Source organism: Scyliorhinus canicula, chromosome 9, assembly GCF_902713615.1.
Source record: "Scyliorhinus canicula chromosome 9, sScyCan1.1, whole genome shotgun sequence".
Taxonomy (NCBI): domain Eukaryota; kingdom Metazoa; phylum Chordata; class Chondrichthyes; order Carcharhiniformes; family Scyliorhinidae; genus Scyliorhinus; species Scyliorhinus canicula.
The window spans coordinates 188,772,756-188,790,638 of record NC_052154.1 but is presented as its reverse complement, the minus strand read 5'-3'; the positions used below and the strand labels follow the sequence as shown (position 1 = coordinate 188,790,638).

At 46.8% G+C, this 17,883-nt stretch overlaps 1 protein-coding gene across 5 annotated transcripts in view; it reads left to right on the top strand.

The window, feature by feature from the left end:
- Window positions 1–17,883, top strand: part of LOC119971962 (growth arrest-specific protein 2) — a 181,558-nt gene that overhangs the window by 118,077 nt on the left and 45,598 nt on the right. For all 5 annotated transcript variants that reach the window (XM_038808331.1, XM_038808333.1, XM_038808332.1 and 2 more), the window contains one exon: window positions 7,013–7,120. In XM_038808331.1, coding sequence (XP_038664259.1) covers window positions 7,013–7,120 — 108 coding nt within the window. The remainder of the gene's footprint in view (window positions 1–7,012; window positions 7,121–17,883) is intronic.

Genomic DNA, 17,883 nt, shown 5'->3' with positions numbered 1-17,883 from the left:
CGGCGCAAATGCAATGGGACGAAGGGCTGTACTCCCGACTCACTCTAGTGTGGTTACTTTCATCTGCCCTTTGTACTGACCTACCAAGCCACTCATTTGCAAGAACAATTGTAAAAAGGGTTTCTTGTAGAGAATACCCCCTGGTTGCTGGTCAGCCTTAAAACTCCCCTGTTACTGAGGAGAGGAAATGTTTGGAACAACTCAATGAAACAGAATGGGTCTATTGCAGTGTGCAGCTTTGTAGGGCCTGCAGATTGTCCTTGGAGCTGTGAAAGTCAGTACCACAACAAAATCGATGGAAGTGACTCACAATCAATGCTGTCTGATCTGTACACCATTCGAAAGAGTGGGTGAGGAATAAATATGCTGTTGAGGAATAAATATTCTGCTCTCTGAAGTCCTGCCGTGATAAATATGGTCACACCTTGCTTAGTTTTGAAATCTTGCATTACAGTTCATAGATTCAGCTCATCACAGTACGGTTGGTGGAGCATCACAGAGGAAATGTGCGCAAAACTCTGGCAACTTTATAAGGCTACAGGCGCATGCCAATGAGTCTGCAGTGACTCATACAATGTGGAATGCAACAAATATGTTGCCAGAAAATAGTGCTTACGTACTCAAACTGACCATGTTGGGGTTGGTCACCTGCGTGACCATAGAATGTTCCTCAAATTCCTCATTCAAACAGGCTGCACATAATGGCCAATATTGGGATATCAACAATGGGTCAATGATAGCACACTCCTCTCTGAGTTAGAAGGATGTGGGTTCAAATTTTACTGAGACTTGACACACCCATTGCCAGAAATAATAAGGTCCTGCACTGATGGCAGAATCATCTTTCAGATGAGATGTTAAAGCAAGGTCCAGTCTGCTGTCTCAGGAGGATGTAAAAGATTTAATGGCACAAACCTGTCAACATTTCAGTACCCACCGTACTAACCTTAGCTCTAACATGTGCTCCCTTCTGAAATGAAATGAAATGAAAATTGCTTATTGTCACAAGTAGGCTTCAAATGAAGTTACTGTGAAAAGCCCCTAGTCGCCACATTCCGGCACCTGTTGGGGGAGGCTCATATGGGAATTGAACCGTGCTGCTGGCCTGCCTTGGTCTGCTTTCAAAGCCAGCGATTGATGTGCTATTGTGCATGAATGTTTCCAATGTTAATCTTTAATCTTGTGTTTGAGGAATTATTTCAATCCTCCTCCCAATATTGATGAAGCGGCAACATTCATTTTGTCAATTCTTTAAAAGTAGCTTGTGAATTCAAATGCCCTTGGCCGCCTGTTGCACTGGAAACAAACACATTAAACAGTTAATATATTTTACCAACGCTTCACTCTTGGAACTCTTTCAGATTTCTTAGTTTTTATAGGTAGGGGATTTATTTAGAAGGCTAGTAAGATAGACAAATTCCGCAGCAGTTCTGCATGCAGCAAGATCGAACTACAGCAATAAAATAAATACCCAATTAATATATTTTTACTCCTGATATTGAAGCAAGGAAACTTTTCTTGGAATAACATCATGGGTTGCTGAATAGTCACTGCAACCATGTTAATATGCACACAAGTAGGGTTGTGGTTGAATGTTTCATGAAGGACGACATCTCCAACAATGAACCATTACCTCAAAACTGCTCTCACCTGTCAACTTAGATTATAAACTCAGGCCACAGAATTTCTGACAAATCCACAAGTTCTGACTCAGTTGGGCTCATTGCCAGTTAATGACTAAGGTTTATGGGAGGGGAGGGCGGGATTTTCCATGCTCCCCCGTGGCATGGTTCTTGGCGGCGGGAGGAAGCCTGCCGTTGTTGGCCGGTGGCGGGATCTTCTGGTCCTGCCACTGTCAATGGCATTTCCCATTGAACCCACCCCCCCACCGACAGGAAACAGCCAGCAGGGGTTCACCGTTGGCCGGACTGGAAGATCGCACTGGCAAGAACGGTCCGAAAATCCCCTTCCAATATTTGACACCAACTAAAGGATAAGGAAGACAATGCCCTGGCTCTCTTTGAGCGTTTATGAGCTGCCTTTACCCTCTGAGTTCTTCATATTGCTCATTTTACCAGAATGAGCCGTAATCCCATTACTGAGTTCCTTTAAAACTCAGGATTTGATTCTTCCATTTTGAGACTAGGTGTTGCCAGAATGGTGGGATCCCGCATCAGATTCTGTGCTCAGAACCCCTTTAAATTGAGCACAGGCAAGCTAGGCTCCGAACCTGACAGGCCGGCAGTTGATTTGTCCGACTGCCGTCAGCTGGTGGACTTGAAGGTTCGGACGTCATATTTAAATACCAGTCCAGCACACTCCGATCACTCTCTCCAACCTACCTGTGTTCAGTAAACCCAGAGGGAAAAGGCGAGCAGCTTCAAGAAGAGGCCTGTTCCTCAATTCGACAACCCTTCCCCCGAGCCCATCGCCGCGAGGCACCCATGCCCCACGTGAGCCTCCACCCACCGCATCTGGAGTCTTCGTGCATACCCTTCCAGTAAAGTACATGCTATCCCTTTGACCCCTTGTTTGTAAGCTTTTCATGCAGCTTTGTCGGAGTCCAGCATCCCTCCCCTCGGTCTTCCCTCTGCCTTCCATTGTTCCACTTATGCATCCACCTCCGGAAGACCTTCACTCAGCCTGCAAGCATGACCCTAGCCTCTCTGTTGCTTGCTATTTTATCTCAGCATCTTGCTGTTATGCCCAAATGGATCTGTCCTTGACCTGCTGCAATGCTCCAGTAAAGCTGAATGTCAACTGGAGAAGCAGTATCTCACCTTCCGATTAGGCTCGTTACATCCCTCAGGATTCAACATTAAGTTCAACAACTTTAGATTGTGACCTTTCTCCTCCATCTTAACTTTTTTATATATCCCAAACATTCTTGTCCCAATGCAAAAAACCCTCCCCATCCCCCACCAGGCCACCTACCATTTGTTCATACCTTTTGTGACATCTTTTTTGCAATCTCTCCCAGCTCCCACCTTCTACTCTGTTCCACCCCCTCTTATACGGTATATAATCCAACACATTGCTCCTTCTCTTCAGCTCTGAAGAGGTGTGACATGGACCCAAAACATTAACCCTGTGTTCTCTCCCTGTAGAGAACCCTGGGGCAGCAGGGTAGCATGGTGGTTAGCATAAATGCTTCACAGCTCCAGGGTCCCAGGTTCGATTCCCAGCTGGGTCACTGTCTGTGTGGAGTCTGCACGTCCTCCCCTGTGTGCGTGGGTTTCCTCCGGGTGCTCCGGTTTCCTCCCACAGTCCAAAGATGTGCGGGTTAGGTGGATTGGCCATGCTAAATTGCCCGTAGTGTCCTAATAAAAGTAAGGTTAAGGGGGGGGGTTGTTGGGTTACGGGTATAGGGTGAGTTTAAGTAGGGTGATCATGGCTCGGCACAACATTGAGGGCCGAAGGGCCTGTTCTGTGCTGTACTGTTCTATGTTCTATGTTCTAGATGCTGCCGGACCTGTTGCGTTTTTTCAGCATTCTCTGCTCCTGTTACCTTTTAAATGAGTTGGGGATTTCTGCCTCAACCACCAATTCAGGCAATTAATTCCAGATGCCCACACCTTCCAGATAGAGAAGTGTTTCCCCATGTCCCCTCCAATTCTTCAACCAATCACCTTACAGCTATGCCCCCGGGTAATTGACCCTTCTAATATCCAAACTTTTATCAGACGGAGCTTCATTGGTTCCATTGTATGTTTTTGTTGATGTCAGTTTAGTCCCATGTGCATGTACCTCCAGAGCTAGGATTCATTTTAGTGGAAAGATTTTACCTTCCTGACATAAACAAAAAACAGCCCTGTGCCAGAAGCCCACAGATTGCATAAATGGTTTTGAAAACTTGTATACATAGCCAAATGGAGAATGACTGCTTCTCCAGGAACATACAGTGCAGAAGGAGGCCATTCCGCCCATCGAGTCTGCACCGACCCACTTAAGCCGATCCCGATCCCCGTAACCCAATAACCCCTCCTCACCTTTTTTGGTCACTAAGGGCAATTTATCATGGCCAATCCACCTAACCTGCCCGTCTTTGGACTGTGGGAGGAAACCGGAGCACCCGGAGGAAACCCACGCAGACACGGGGAGAACGTGCAGACTCCGCACAGACAATGACCCAGCAGGGAATCGAACCTGGGACCCTGGTGCTGTGAAGCCACAGTGCTAATCACTTGTGCTCCCATGCTTCCCATAAAACGATCGTGGCAGGAATTGAACCTCCAATTTTCTGATATCATTATTAGATTCACCAAAGTCAGACGCCATATCCATTAGGCCACACGGCCACTGTCTATAATTCTCTGATTTTAGCATGCGGTTTGCAAAATTGTACTGTACTGGCTGGATTATTCACTTCCCACAGAACTGGAAAATTAGATGATGTAACTTAACATTGGTTTCAATTAAATGCTTAATTATGTGACAGAATCAATTGATGACTGAGTGTTGTGATTTTTGGAATGCATTGCTTCCTCTTTTATCAACTTAAAGGCTCAAACTTCATCTGTGTCCATATTGCTTAGTCTGAAGTCAAATTGGAGTCAGAATCCAGAGTTTCATGTTGATGTTGGAATGTTTAAAATTAGCTCATTGTTCAGGATCAGTCAACATATATTGTACGGTAAAAAAATTAAAAAATGCTGCAAAATAGGTGACGTGCAGAAAGATTACTGTAATATTAGTGTTGGAAACTAAAATCCCTTAAAAGAAAACAATTGGATTGGAATGCGAGCAACTTCTTGAAAATGACTCCAATGTGACAGATAACTTACAGGCATTTACTTGTAAAATGGCCAGAATCAAGGTCCCCAGCTGGTCAGTAGCTAAATGCTTCATATGGTTTGCATTGTGTTCACTGATCTCAGGCAGGAAGCTCTTTGGCTGGTCCAAGGATCTCTGGACTAAATTGTGAAAGAAAACGTTTGACCAATATGCCTGTCTTTAGTTGCTGTTGAGTGACTTTGTACTATATAAACTCATTTAGGAGTGTTGGGTGACAACAATCAAACTACAGAAACCTTGTGGAAAATAATACACCAGTAGAACATGTGGTGTGCATAAACTCTTGATTTTCTTCTGGTGAAATTCCTTTCTGACCTAATTGGGAGAATCTGCTTTACCTCTGTAACTAATACAGGAAGGTACATGTTTAAAACATTTGATGCCTGAGAATGCAATTTTGTCTTCAATTTGTTAATTACAGATCGCTCCATATGTCTGCAGCATAATTGGAGCAGATATGTTTTATCTGAAAATTCGCATGAAGAAAAATAAAGCAATAGTCAAGATTTGGTTAATATCTTGCAACATTAAAAGACACAATATTTACTTGGGAAGGGGCAGAGAGTGGATGCAGATTATTATCTGAATGGCAATAAATTAAAAGAGGGAAATGTGCAAGGAGACCTGGGTGGCCTCGTACACCAGTCACTGAAGGTAGGCCTGCAGGTACAGCAGGCTGTAAAGAAGGCAAATGGTATGTTGTCCTTTATTGCGAGAGGATTAGAGTACAGCAGCAATTATACAGGGCCTTGGTGAGACCACACCTGGAATATTGTGTGAACTTTTGGTCTCCTTATCTGAGGAGGGAATTTCTTGCTCTTGAGGTAGTGCAGCGAAGTTTTACCAGCTTGAATTCTGGGATGGTGGGACTGACGTATGAGGAGAGATTGAGTTGGTTAGGATAATATTCGCTGGAGGTCAGAAGTATGAGGGGGGATCTCATAGAATCGATAAAAGTATAGCAAGACGAGACAGGGTAGATGCAGGATGGGTGTTCCCGATGGTGGGGGGGGTCATAAACCAAGGACACAGGGAAAACCTTTTAGAACTGAGATGAGGAGAAATTTCTTCACCCAGAGAGTGGTGAGCCTGTGGAATTCACAACCACAGGAAGTAGTTGAGGCCACAAAATGGTGGGCGTGATTCTCTGACCCCGGCAATTCACGCGACGCTGGTCCACCGATTCCTCGGCGACCGGAGAACCGGCACGGTCGGCGCAGCGCCAGTCGAGGGCCGCTCTACACGCACCCCAACACCTCTCCCCCCCCCCCCCCCCACCCCCGGCAATTCTCCCTGCGCATGGCCACTGAGTGGCCACCGAGATAGGCCGAGTCCCGCCGGCGCCGTTCACATGTGGTCCTACCCGGCAGGACCTCGCCGTTCACCCTGCGGGCGGCCTGGGGTGGGGGGGAGGGGGATCCGACCTGGGGGGGGGGGCTCCACTGTGGCCTACCAATCGGCGGGCCGGCTTCTCGTGGTGGCCTATTTTACTCCGCGCCGGGTCCCTGTAGCTGACCGCCATGTTGCATCGAGGCCAGTGCGGAGAAGGAAACTAGCGCGCATGCGCGAGTTCGCACCAGTCATAACGCACAATAGCGAGGTCGCGCTGGCCATAGCGTGCATGCGCAGATCCACGGCGCCTGATTGACGGCAGTATAGGCAGCTGGAGCTGTGTGGGTGTTGCTCCAGTGCTGTGCTGGCTCCCTGTAGGGCGCAGGATCGCTGATTCTGGGGGCCTGTTGACGCCGTCGTAAAACGCGACGGCGTTTATGACGGCATCAACACTTCGCCTCAGGATCAGAGAATCCCGCCCAGTATGTTTTCAAGAAGCGGTTAGATATAGCGCTTGGGCGATGGGGATCAAAATATATGGGGAGGGGGGGGGGCGGGATTAGGCCTTTGTGTTGGATGATCAGCCATGATGGTGATGAATGGTGGAGTGGACTCCAAGGGCTGAATTGCCTCCCCCTGCTGCTATGTTGCTATGTTTCTTTAAATGTGCTTACAAAATTCGAAACGAGGAAACATTGATCAGTGAATGACAGACCAGACATTTGTAATAAAATATTCAGGAACATTTTAATAATATATTTATTTGTAGGGGACAGGAAAGTGCTTGAGTTGGTCTAAATTTCACTATTAGGGGCAGTTATTATCTTATTAAGGATTTCTACTCTGCAAGGTATGAACTTTGATATTTTCTATGTTTCTTTTTTAGGTTAAACATATTTCAGAAGACCCCCCCTGCAAATGTCCAAACAAGTTTTCTGTGGAACGTCTCTCCCAAGGACGATATCGTGTTGGAGAAAAGATCTTATTCATTCGGGTAAAATATTTTGAAAGAATTTTGTAGGAAAAGCCACATTTACTGTACCGGTGTGTATTTGTGAGATAAAGGCAGGCGGTGTGAAAGAAAGCGATGTATTTTCAGTTTGCAAAGAATAATGGCCAGAATTAATTGTGCATCAAATATAGATGAGTCGCATTTAGGGCTGAACATTTCCTACTCTAATTGGACAATCTATCTAACCTGTGGACATGCAGGAGGTACATATTACAGCAACGTGAGCTTTACTTTACAAACTGTCTATTCTACGGTCTAATAAGGATTTACGTATTAAAATAGACCAATGCAAAGGACTGATTGATTCGTACTGACTTTTTAACCTGTGGCGCCTTGATGCTGCTTCATCTCAGACTTGAAGGATTCAAATCTTCTATGTTTGTTGATCGTTGAGGACTTTGTACGGAATAATTACTGCCATGCGCAAATCAGTTCCTAGTCAACCCCGAAATTGCTATCTTAGAGAAGTCACTGGATAATAGATTTGTAAAATGGTAAATGACGCAATAGGATGTGCCATTCTGAGGTGGAGTTTAATTTTTTTTCCATGAAGTGTAACGTGACTGGCAGAATCCACGTAAAACAGGAAAAGTTGTTCGAATTCAAGAATGAGGAAGGGAAGAGGAGCTCTCAGCTGGAGGCCGTATTCTCCCATGGGGCTCAGGCAGCAAATGTGTTTGAGTTTCAGTGACAAGCAATGTTTGAGGTACCTGTACTTCACGAAGGAGGTCAACACTGAAACCTGCTAATTCTGCAGCCTCACAGCAGTGGAAGGAGCTGTGAAGGTGACCATGTCTTTGAACTTTTGTGAGCCTGGTTCCTGCCTGGCTAATGCTGGAGATATTAGAATATCTCACCATTTCCATAAGATGCCAGGCCAGGGGGGTGAGGTGGAGTGGTTACTGAGATTTTCTATTCAAAGATAATTTAATTGCATTATTGACTGCATGCACATTGCTTTGGTGGTGCCATATGTCAACTTTACCATGTGTCATAACCAAACGAAATTCAATGCCTCAATGTGTAGCTGGTGTACGAGCATAGAAATGCACCATACAGATCAGTATCCAGTAGAAATGCGCCATACAGATCAGCATCCAGTAGAAATGCGCCATACAGATCAGTATCCAGTAGAAATGCACCACACAGATTAGTATCCAGATGAAATGCACCATACAGATCAATATCCAGTAGAAATGCACCATGCAGATCAATATCCAGTAGAAATGCACCATGTGGATCAATATCCAGTAGAAATGCACCATGCAGATCAATATCCAGTATGCAGGCAGCAGTCATTCTGCTTTAGTTCACTTCAGCAACTGTAATTCAACCATCAGAACGAACCAAAGGGTAGCTACTTGGCAACAATGGCTATATATTGACAACAGGGCTCATGGGCCCATCATGTAATCCATCCACATTATGCAATATCCGTGCACAGAAACCTGAGGCTCCCTTGTGATGGGCTTGGTGGCCAGGGTTACCAGGATGGGCACCCTGCCACCCTCCCCGATTAAGTACGTGGCAGAAAGGACAGAAGACAGTCTTCCTGCCCCAGCACCAATTGAGGCCCTTAAGTGGGCAACTAATGTCCACGTAAGGCGCTCATCCTGCCTCATCATGGGCAGGGGCTCACCAAGTGGGGAGGACAACCAGCAAACCCTGATGTGGAGATGCCGGCGTTGGACTGGGGTGAGCACAGTAAGAAATCTTACAACACCAGGTTAAAGTCCAACAGGTTTGTTTCGAATCACTAACTTTCGGAGCACAGCTCCTTCCTCAGGCATGTTTACTTGTGGGCTTCTGAGGTATTCAAAGGTACTCAGTGCCTGATGGAGACATCCGGCACAGGGAAGGGGGCAGGTGCTACTGAAACTATCCACTGCCCTTGCTGCCACCCCCATCGCATCTCCCCCACCACCCCACCTTGCGATTCACCCCTCCTGCCGGCACTCAGCTGTGTCTTCGTCCATCCTGAAGCCGTGCCATCAGGTGGGTGCAGTACCGCCAGCAGCCACCACCTCCCCAGTCGAATTGCTGAGTACAGAAGAGAGGCTGACAGCTCTTGAAGGGCGGGACCTCTGCCAGTGGGGCGCATTAATTCCAGGGAAAGGCCCGTTGGTAGGTTGTTATGAAATGAAATGAAATGAAAATCGCTTATTGTCACAAGTAGGCTTCAAATGAAGTTACTGTGAAAAGCCCCTAGTCGCCACATTCTGGCACCTGTTTGGGGAGGCTGATACAGGAATCGAACCGTGCTGCTGGTCTGCCCTGCTCTGCTTTCAAAACCAGCGATTTAACCCAGTGTGCTAAACAGCCCCTGTGTCTGAATGGTGCAAGATGCGGTGGGCCTTTCCATAAGTTGGAAACTTGCAAAGCTGAGACAAGAAGAATTGATTCAGCTCTATGTTCTCCTCCACTCCAAAGCTCCATTGGTCAGAACTTCCGGACATCTAGTGGGACCAGCAGCCCTTCTTCACATGAGGGAGCTCCAGATTGACAGCATCGAACCTCTGTGAACTTTGCCCTTTTCTCATAAAGTTCTCTTCGAACCACCCACATCTGCAGAGACTAGTTCTGTGTCCTTTGTTTGTCTGTATGTATGCTGGAGAATTTTTAAGAAGTAATAGGCCGTTGTACTTTCATATTACAATGTGTGTAAACCAGTTCTTGCAACTCGTTAAAAACAAGTTTTGTTTTGTAATAAACCAATCATTCTGAGTTTATTGAAAGAAGCCTAGTTAAATTCTCTTTTAGCCTGGGCACCAGTATGAAGGTAAACGATTGGCAATTTTGGTGAGTAAATTAAACTTTAAAACCAATGGCATGACCTGTGTGGGAGGGGGCTAGATAATTCGCGCACTGTTCTAATACCGGTCATGAAATGTTGAAAGATATATAAATGAGGCTGTAGCCACTTTCTACCTGGACTGTATGTGAGGAACTAGTTCAAGTGTGATACCAGTTATGTCAACCCGAATCCTCCATTGACCGGCAGTGCAACACTCCTTGCCTTTCCTCTGTCAGTCACCATCACATTGTCCTCATAATACAAAAGTAAAAGCTATCACAATATACATATTCCAAACTAAATTTGTGAACTCAATCATGTCATATTGCGTACAATCAGAAACTAATCACCCTTGTGCATTCCTTTAGTGCCTGTCTTCCATGTGCATTTGTCTGCCCTACTGTTCCTCCAGAGTATTGCCCCTGAAGCCTGCCCAGAGGAAGGCTGCCGAATTTCAGTGGAAGAAACTGCAGCTGGCCTTGGAAGATGACTTTGAGCAGCTCTGCATCGATAAGGCTGAGCTGTGGACTGAAGCATCCCGGTATGCAGCGCAGCAGTCTGGATGATGGCAAGGGTACTGGTGGAGTGGCAGGAGTGGGGCTCCAAATATTATCATTCCTGAGAGCTTCATGATCCATGGAACACTGCCCTTGGGCGTGCCTCAGCAAACTTAGTTAACTATTGAATCATAGACGTTACAGTGCAGAAGGAGGCCATTCGGCCCATCGAGTGTGCACCGGCTCCTGGAAAGAGCACCCTACCCAAGCCCACACCTCCACCCTATCCCCATAACCCAGTAACCCCACCTAACACTAAGGGCAATTTTGGACACTAAGGGCAATTTAGCATGGCCAATCCACCTAACCTGCACATCTTTGGACTATGGGAGGAAATCAGAGCACCCGGAGGAAACCCACGCAGACACGGGGAAAACATGCAGACTCCGCACAGGCAGTGACCCAAGCTGGGAATCGAACCTGGGACCCTGGAGCTGTAAAGCAATTGTGCTAACCACTATGCTACTGTGCTGCCCATTGGGGGACAGGATACTGGATACGGTGACATCCTGCAGGCACCTTGGATCACTAATGTCCACAATCATGATAATAAAAAAAAGGTTAGGAGGGGTTATTTGGTTCTGGGGATAGGGTGGAAGTGAGGGCTTAATGTGGGTCGGTGCAGACTCGATGGGCCGAATGGCCTCCTTCTGCACTGTATGTTCTATGTAATCTATGTAATAGCAAGTTGTCTTGTGTGACATCAATCTGAGCTTGCGCTGCAGCACTCAACCTTTTGGTGGAAGTTACCTGTGACACAATAAGAACTTAGATATTGATTATCAGATCCTGCATCATGCTTGAGTCCACAAATATGTTGATTGAATTGGCCACCAGTTCTATACTAAAATGAGGGAGCTTTAAACTTCACGTAAAGTCATGCACTAAGTTGATGCTGGACTCCTCCATGTTCCTTGCTATTGAACACAAGCTTTCTGCCCAATGTACCCAGCATGGGGCTGGTTTAGCTCACTCAGCTAAATCGCTGGCTTTTAAAGCAGACTAAGCAGGCCAGCAGCACAGTTCAATTCCCGTACCAGCCTCCCCGGACAGATGCCGGAATGTGGTGACTAGGGGCTTTTCACAGTAACTTCATTGAAGCCTACTCGTGACAATAAGTGATTTTCATTTCATTTTATGGTAGAGAGCCTATCAACAGCAAACACAGGAAAGAAATAGCCAGTGACTGGAGGACCAGCTCCATGCAGAATACTCTATTCAAATATATCTGTTTGAAAGCTGTCTAAAGGGGCTTCGCCGGCCACATCCGACCCATGGGCTATACATTTGACAAAGTCCGGTGTAGACCCATCGGCTTTCTTCTGTAATGTCTCAAAGGCTTCAGCTGAGGTTTCTGGAGCAGGACTTGTGCTACACTGTTCTGGCTGCAGGTTGTTTGTGTCTGGTGTCTCACCATGTGAAAACAACGACACCGTCTAAGATAAGCAATGTATCAGTGTCTGACTTGGTGACTGCAAGTGTGAAAAAATGTGATGGTGCTCCGCCTTTATTATCACTCTCTTCTTAGTCTTCCTCCACTACCTGCACAGTTTTGGGTAACTTTGTGGTGAGGGAAGAGAGGAAAGTAAGAATTGTGGGCTAGATTCTCTCAGCCCGAGGACGGGCCGAAGAATCCCCACGCCCTGCGCGAATCGCGCCATGCCGCCCCGACGTCGGCACGCGACTCTCCGCTCTGTGGCTGCTGTGGTTGGCGCGGTGCAGGTGCCGGTGGGAATTCGGCGTGGACAGGTTGGGGGGGCGGCCTGGGGGAGGGGGGGGTCCAACCCCGGGGGGGGGGGGGGGGGGGCTCCGATATGGCCTGGCCCGCGATTGGGACGCACCGATCGGCAGGCCCGCCTCTCTGGCTGCAGGCCTCCTTCTGCACCGGCCCTTGTAACCCTGCGCCATGTTGCGTCGGGGCCGGCGCTTTGAAGAAAGCCACTGCGCATGTGCGCGTTGGCGCCGGTGCCACTGCGCATGCACGGATCCCGCGGCGCCCAGTTGACACAGGGATCAGCACTGGAGCAGCGTGAACCGCTCTAGTGCCGTGCTGACCCCACTGTAGGGGCCAGAATTGCTGATCCTGAGGCTGTGTTTACGCCGTCGAGAAACACGATGGCGTTTCCGACGGCGTCAACATTTAGCCTCAGGAACACAGAATCCCGCAGTGTAGTTTTACATAATGCAGTTAGCAGGTAATGACATTGGGCCCCATGCTGAGTACCAGCAGCAATCATAATGATCAGGCAGCATGAAGATGACATGCTGCCTGCAATATATTGAATAAACACAGGGTAATCGGACATCATACCCCTGCAGCCATTTGTAGGACTATCCCGCTTAATCTCCAATACATTAGCCAGGATGTACAATGGCTTGAAGGTAGATTCTAGGTTTATTCTATAGTTTAACCCCTCTCCCAATGCTTTCCTATCCAGTGGCAGAGTTAAGATCAAGACCTTTATTTCAAATGCAGTAATATATTGAGACTCTGCCCTTTTATTTTTCAAAATTTCATTTTTCAACTTCTAAACAACTGAAAATTTTGCAACTTTAAATGAGACAGAGCTATCTGCTTAAAAATGCAGCACCACATTCCCGAGGGCAGCAGAGCGGAGCCGCTGAATGGCTGTTGCGGGGAAAATTTGCATCAGTGCATTGCGGTCACTGTATCCAGAAGGTGTACCTAAGCAAGACACCCTTCGTGTTCAAGTAAAGCAAACATCCAGCAGAGGGCAGCAAAACAGAGCCGCTGATTGGCTATTGCGGGGAAAATCTGCATCAGTGCATTGTGCTCACTGTATCCAGAAGGTGCAGCTGAGCAAGACACCCTCCGTGTTGAAGTGAAGGAAAGCATCCAGCAGAGGGCAGCAGAGCGGAGCCGCTGATTGGCTGTTGCGGGAAAAATTTGCATCAGTGCATTGTGCTCACTGTATCCAGAAGGTGGTTTGTGGAGGAGCTGTTGTCAAGTGACAGAGATGGCTCACCAGGGGAAGGGAGCAGTAGCCAGGTTCATGGCACCGTGGCTGGCTCTGCTGTACAGAAGGGAGGGGAAAAGAGTGGAAGGGCTATAGTCATAGGGGATTCAATTGTAAGGGGAGTAGATAGGCGGTTCCGTGGTCGAAAACGAGACTCCCGAATGGTATGTTGCCTCCCAGGTGCACGGGTCAGGGATGTCTCAGATCGGCTGCAGAACATTCTGAAGGGGGAGGGTGAACAGCCAGTTGTCGTGGTGCAGATAGGTACCAATGATATAGGTAAAAACGGGATGAGGTCCTACAAGCTGAATTTAGGGAGTTAAGAGATAAGTTAAAAAGTCAGACCTCAGAGGTAGTAATCTCAGAATTGCTACCAGTGCCACGTGGTAGTCAGAGTAGAAATGAAAGAATAGGCAGGATGAATGCGTGGCTTGAGAGATGGTGCAGGAGGGAGGGGTTCACAATTTTGGGACATTGGGACCGGTTCTGGGGGAAGTGGGACTACTATAAATTGGATGGTCCACACCTGGGCCAGACTGGAACCAATATCCTTGGCGGTTCTTTTGCTAACGCTGTTGGGGAGGTTTAAACTAATGTGGCAGGGGGGTGGGAACCAAATGAGGAGATTAGTGGACAGTAAAGAGGTAGTAACTAAAGCCTGTAAGGAACTAGATCATGAAGTCAGCGTGACTAAGGAGAAGAGTAGGCAGGGGGCAGATGATGAACGCAAAGGGACTGGTGGTCTGAGGTGCATTTGTTTTATTACAACAAGTGTAGTAGGTAAGGCAGATGAATTTAGGGCTTGGATTAGTACCTGGGAGTATGATGTTATTGCTATTACTGAGACTTGGTTGAGGGAAGGCATGATTGGCAACTAAATATCCCAGGATATCGATGCTTCAGGCGGGATAGAGAGGGAGGTAAAAGGGGTAGAGGAGTTGCATTACTGATCAGAGAGGATATCACAGCTGTGCTGAAGGAGGGCAATATGGAGGACTCGAGCAGTGAGGCAATATCGGCAGAGCTCAGAAATAGGAAGGGTGCGGTAACAATGTTGGGGCTGTACTACAGACCTCCCAACAGCGAGCGTGAGATAGAGGTACAAATATGTAAACAGATTGAAAGTCAGAAAGATCTAGGTGTTCAGGTCTACAAGTCACTGAAAGGGGCAACATAGGTGGAGAATGTAGTCAAGAAGGCATACGGCATGCTTGCCTTCATTGGCCTGGGCATTGAGGATAAGGATTGGCAAGTCATGTTGCAGCTGTATAGAACCTTAGTTAGGCCACATTTGGAGTATAGTGTTCAATTCTGGTCGCCACACTACCAGAAGAATGTGGAGGCTTTAGAGAGGTTGCAGAAGAGATTTACCAGGATGTTGCCTGGTATGAAGGGCATTAGCTATGATGAGCGGTTGAATAAACTCGGTTTGTTCTCCCTGGAACAACGGAGGTTGAGGGGCGACCTGATAGAGGTCTACAAAATTATGAGCGGTATAGACAGAGTGGATAGTCAGAGGTTTTTCGCCAGGGTAGAGGGGTCAATTACTAGGGGGCATAGGTTTAAGGTGCGTGGGGCAAGGTTTAGAGGAGATATACGAGGCAAGTCTTTTACACAGAGGGTAGTGGGTGCCTGGAACCCACTGCCGGAGGAGGTGGTGGAAGCAGGGACGACAGTGACATTTAAGGGGCATCTTGACAAATACATGAATAGGATGGGAATTGAGGGATACGGATCCAGGAAGTGTAGAAGATTTTAGTTCAGACGGGCAGCATGGTCGGCACGGGCTTGGAGGGCTGAAGGGCCTGTTCCTGTGCTGTACTTTTCTTTGTTCTTTGTTTGTTCTATTATGGAAAGATGTAGGAGCAACAGTGTGGTGGCAATAGGAGATTTGAATTTTCCCAACATTGACTGGAATACACTTAGTGTTAGAGGTCTAGATGGAGCAGAATTTGTAAGGAGCATCCAGGAGGGTTTTCTAGAGCAGTATGTAAATAGTCCAACTCGGGAAGGGGCCATACTGGACCTGGTGTTGGGGAATGAGCGCGGCCAGGTCGTTGAAGTTTCAGTCGGGGATTACTTTGGGAATAGTGATCACAATTTCGTAAGTTTTAGAATACTCATGGACAAAGACGAGAGTGGTCCTAAAGGAAGAGACCTAACTTGAGGGAAGGCCAACTATACCAAAATTCAGCAGGAGCTGGGGAATATGGATTAGGAGCAGCTGTTTGAAGGTAAATCCACATTTGATATGTGGGAGGCTTTTAAAGAGAGGTTGATAGAGTGCAGGACAGACATGTCCCTGTGAAAATGAGGGATAGAAATGGCAAGATTAGGGAACCATGGATGACAGGTGAAATTGTGAGACTAGCTAAGAGGAAAAAGGAAACATACATAAGGTCTCAGCGACTGAAGACAGACGAAGCTTTGGAAGAATATCGGGAATCAAGAGGGCTAAAAGGGATCATGAAATATCTTTAGCAAACAGGGTTAAGGAAAATCCCAAAGCCTTTTATTCATATATAAGGAGCAAGAGGGTAGCCAGAGAAAGGGTTGGCCCACTCAAGGACAAAGGAGGAAAGTTATGCGTGGAGTCAGAGAAAATGGGCATTGGTATTCACCGAGGAGAGTGACATGACGAATGTTGAGGTTAGGGATAGATGTTTGATTACTCTAGGTCAAGTCGGCATAAGGAGGGAGGATGTGTTGGATATTCTAAAAGGCATTAAGGTGGACAAGTCCCCAGGTCCGGATGGGATCTATCTCAGGTTACTGAAGGAAGTGAGAGAGGAAATAGCTGGAGCTTTAAGAGATATCTTTGCAGTATCCTTGAACACGGGTGAGGTACCAGAGGATTGGAGAATTGCTAATGTTGTCCCCTTGTTTAAGAAGGGTAACAGAGATAATCCAGGTAATTATAGACCAGTGAGCCTGACGTCAGTGGTAGGGAAGCTGCTGGAGAAGATACTGAGGGATAGGATCTATTCCCATTTGGAAGAAAATGGGCATATCAGTGATAGGCAACATGGTTTTGTGCAGGGAAGGTCATGTCTTACCAACTTAATAAAATTCTTTGAGGAAGTGACAAAGTTAATTGATGAGGGACGGGCTGTAGATGCCATATACATGGACTTCAGTAAGGCATTTGATAAGGTTCCTCATGGTAGGCTGATGGAGAAAGTGAAGTCTCATGGAGTCCAGGGTGTACTAGCAAGATGGATAAAGAACTGGCTGGGCAACAGGAGACAGACAGTAGTAGTGGAAGGGAGTTTCTCAAAATAGAGAACTGTGACCAATGATGTTCCACAGGGATCTGTCCTGGGATCACTGTTGTTTGTGATATACATAAATTATCTGGAGGAAGGTATAGGTGGTCTGATTAGCAAGTTTGCAGATGCCACTAAGATTGGTAGAGTAGCAGATAGTGAAGGGGACTGTCAGAGAATACAGCAGAATATAGATAGATTGGAGAGTTGGGCGGAGAAATGGCAGATGGAGTTCAATCCAGGCAAATGCGAGGTGATGCATTTTGGAAGATCCAATTCAAGAGCGAACTATATGGTAAATGAAAAAGTCCTGTGGAAAATTGATGTACAGAGAGATCTGGGTGTTCAGGTCCATTGTACCCTGAAGGGAGTACCCTATGGAGTTAAGAAGCGCTACAGGGAAAATAGCATTTGTAGGGGTGGTATTCAGATCAGAAAACTGCAGTGGTTATGTTGAGAATAGCATTCGACAGGAAATTAGAGCTGCATGTGAAAAATTAACATCTATGGTTATGGGTGACTTTAATCTGCATATGGATTGGGTGAGTCAATTAGTCACAGTACACAGATGGCACGGTGGTACAGTAGTTAGCACTGCTGCCTCACAGTGCCAGGGACCCAGGTTCAATTTTGACCTTGGGTGACTGTGTGGTGTTTATACGATTTCCCCATGCCTGTGTGGGCTTCCTCCCGGTGCTCCGGTTTCCTCCCGCAGTCCAAAGATGTATAGATTAGGTGGATTGGCTAAATTGACCCTTAGTATCCAGAGATGTGCAGGTTAGGTTATGGGGTTACGGGGATAAGGGGGAATCAGCATGGATAGAGTGCTCATTCGAAGGATCGGTGCAGACTTGATGGGCCAACTGGCCTCCTTCTGCATTGTGAGGATTCTCTGGTTTTACAATAGAGGTTGGTTTGCTGGGCCAATACGTTGAGGAACCAACAAGGGAACAGGCCATCTTGGACTGGATCTTGTGCAATGAGGAAGAATTAGTTGGCATTCTAGTTATGAGAGAAACCTTGGGATGAGTGACCATAATATTGTCAAGGTGGATAGTGAGGTAGCTAATTCCGTAATGAGGGTCCTGAACCATGAGTTGGCTATGATGGACTGAGAAACATTACTGAAAGCTGGTCTCATTAATAAGTT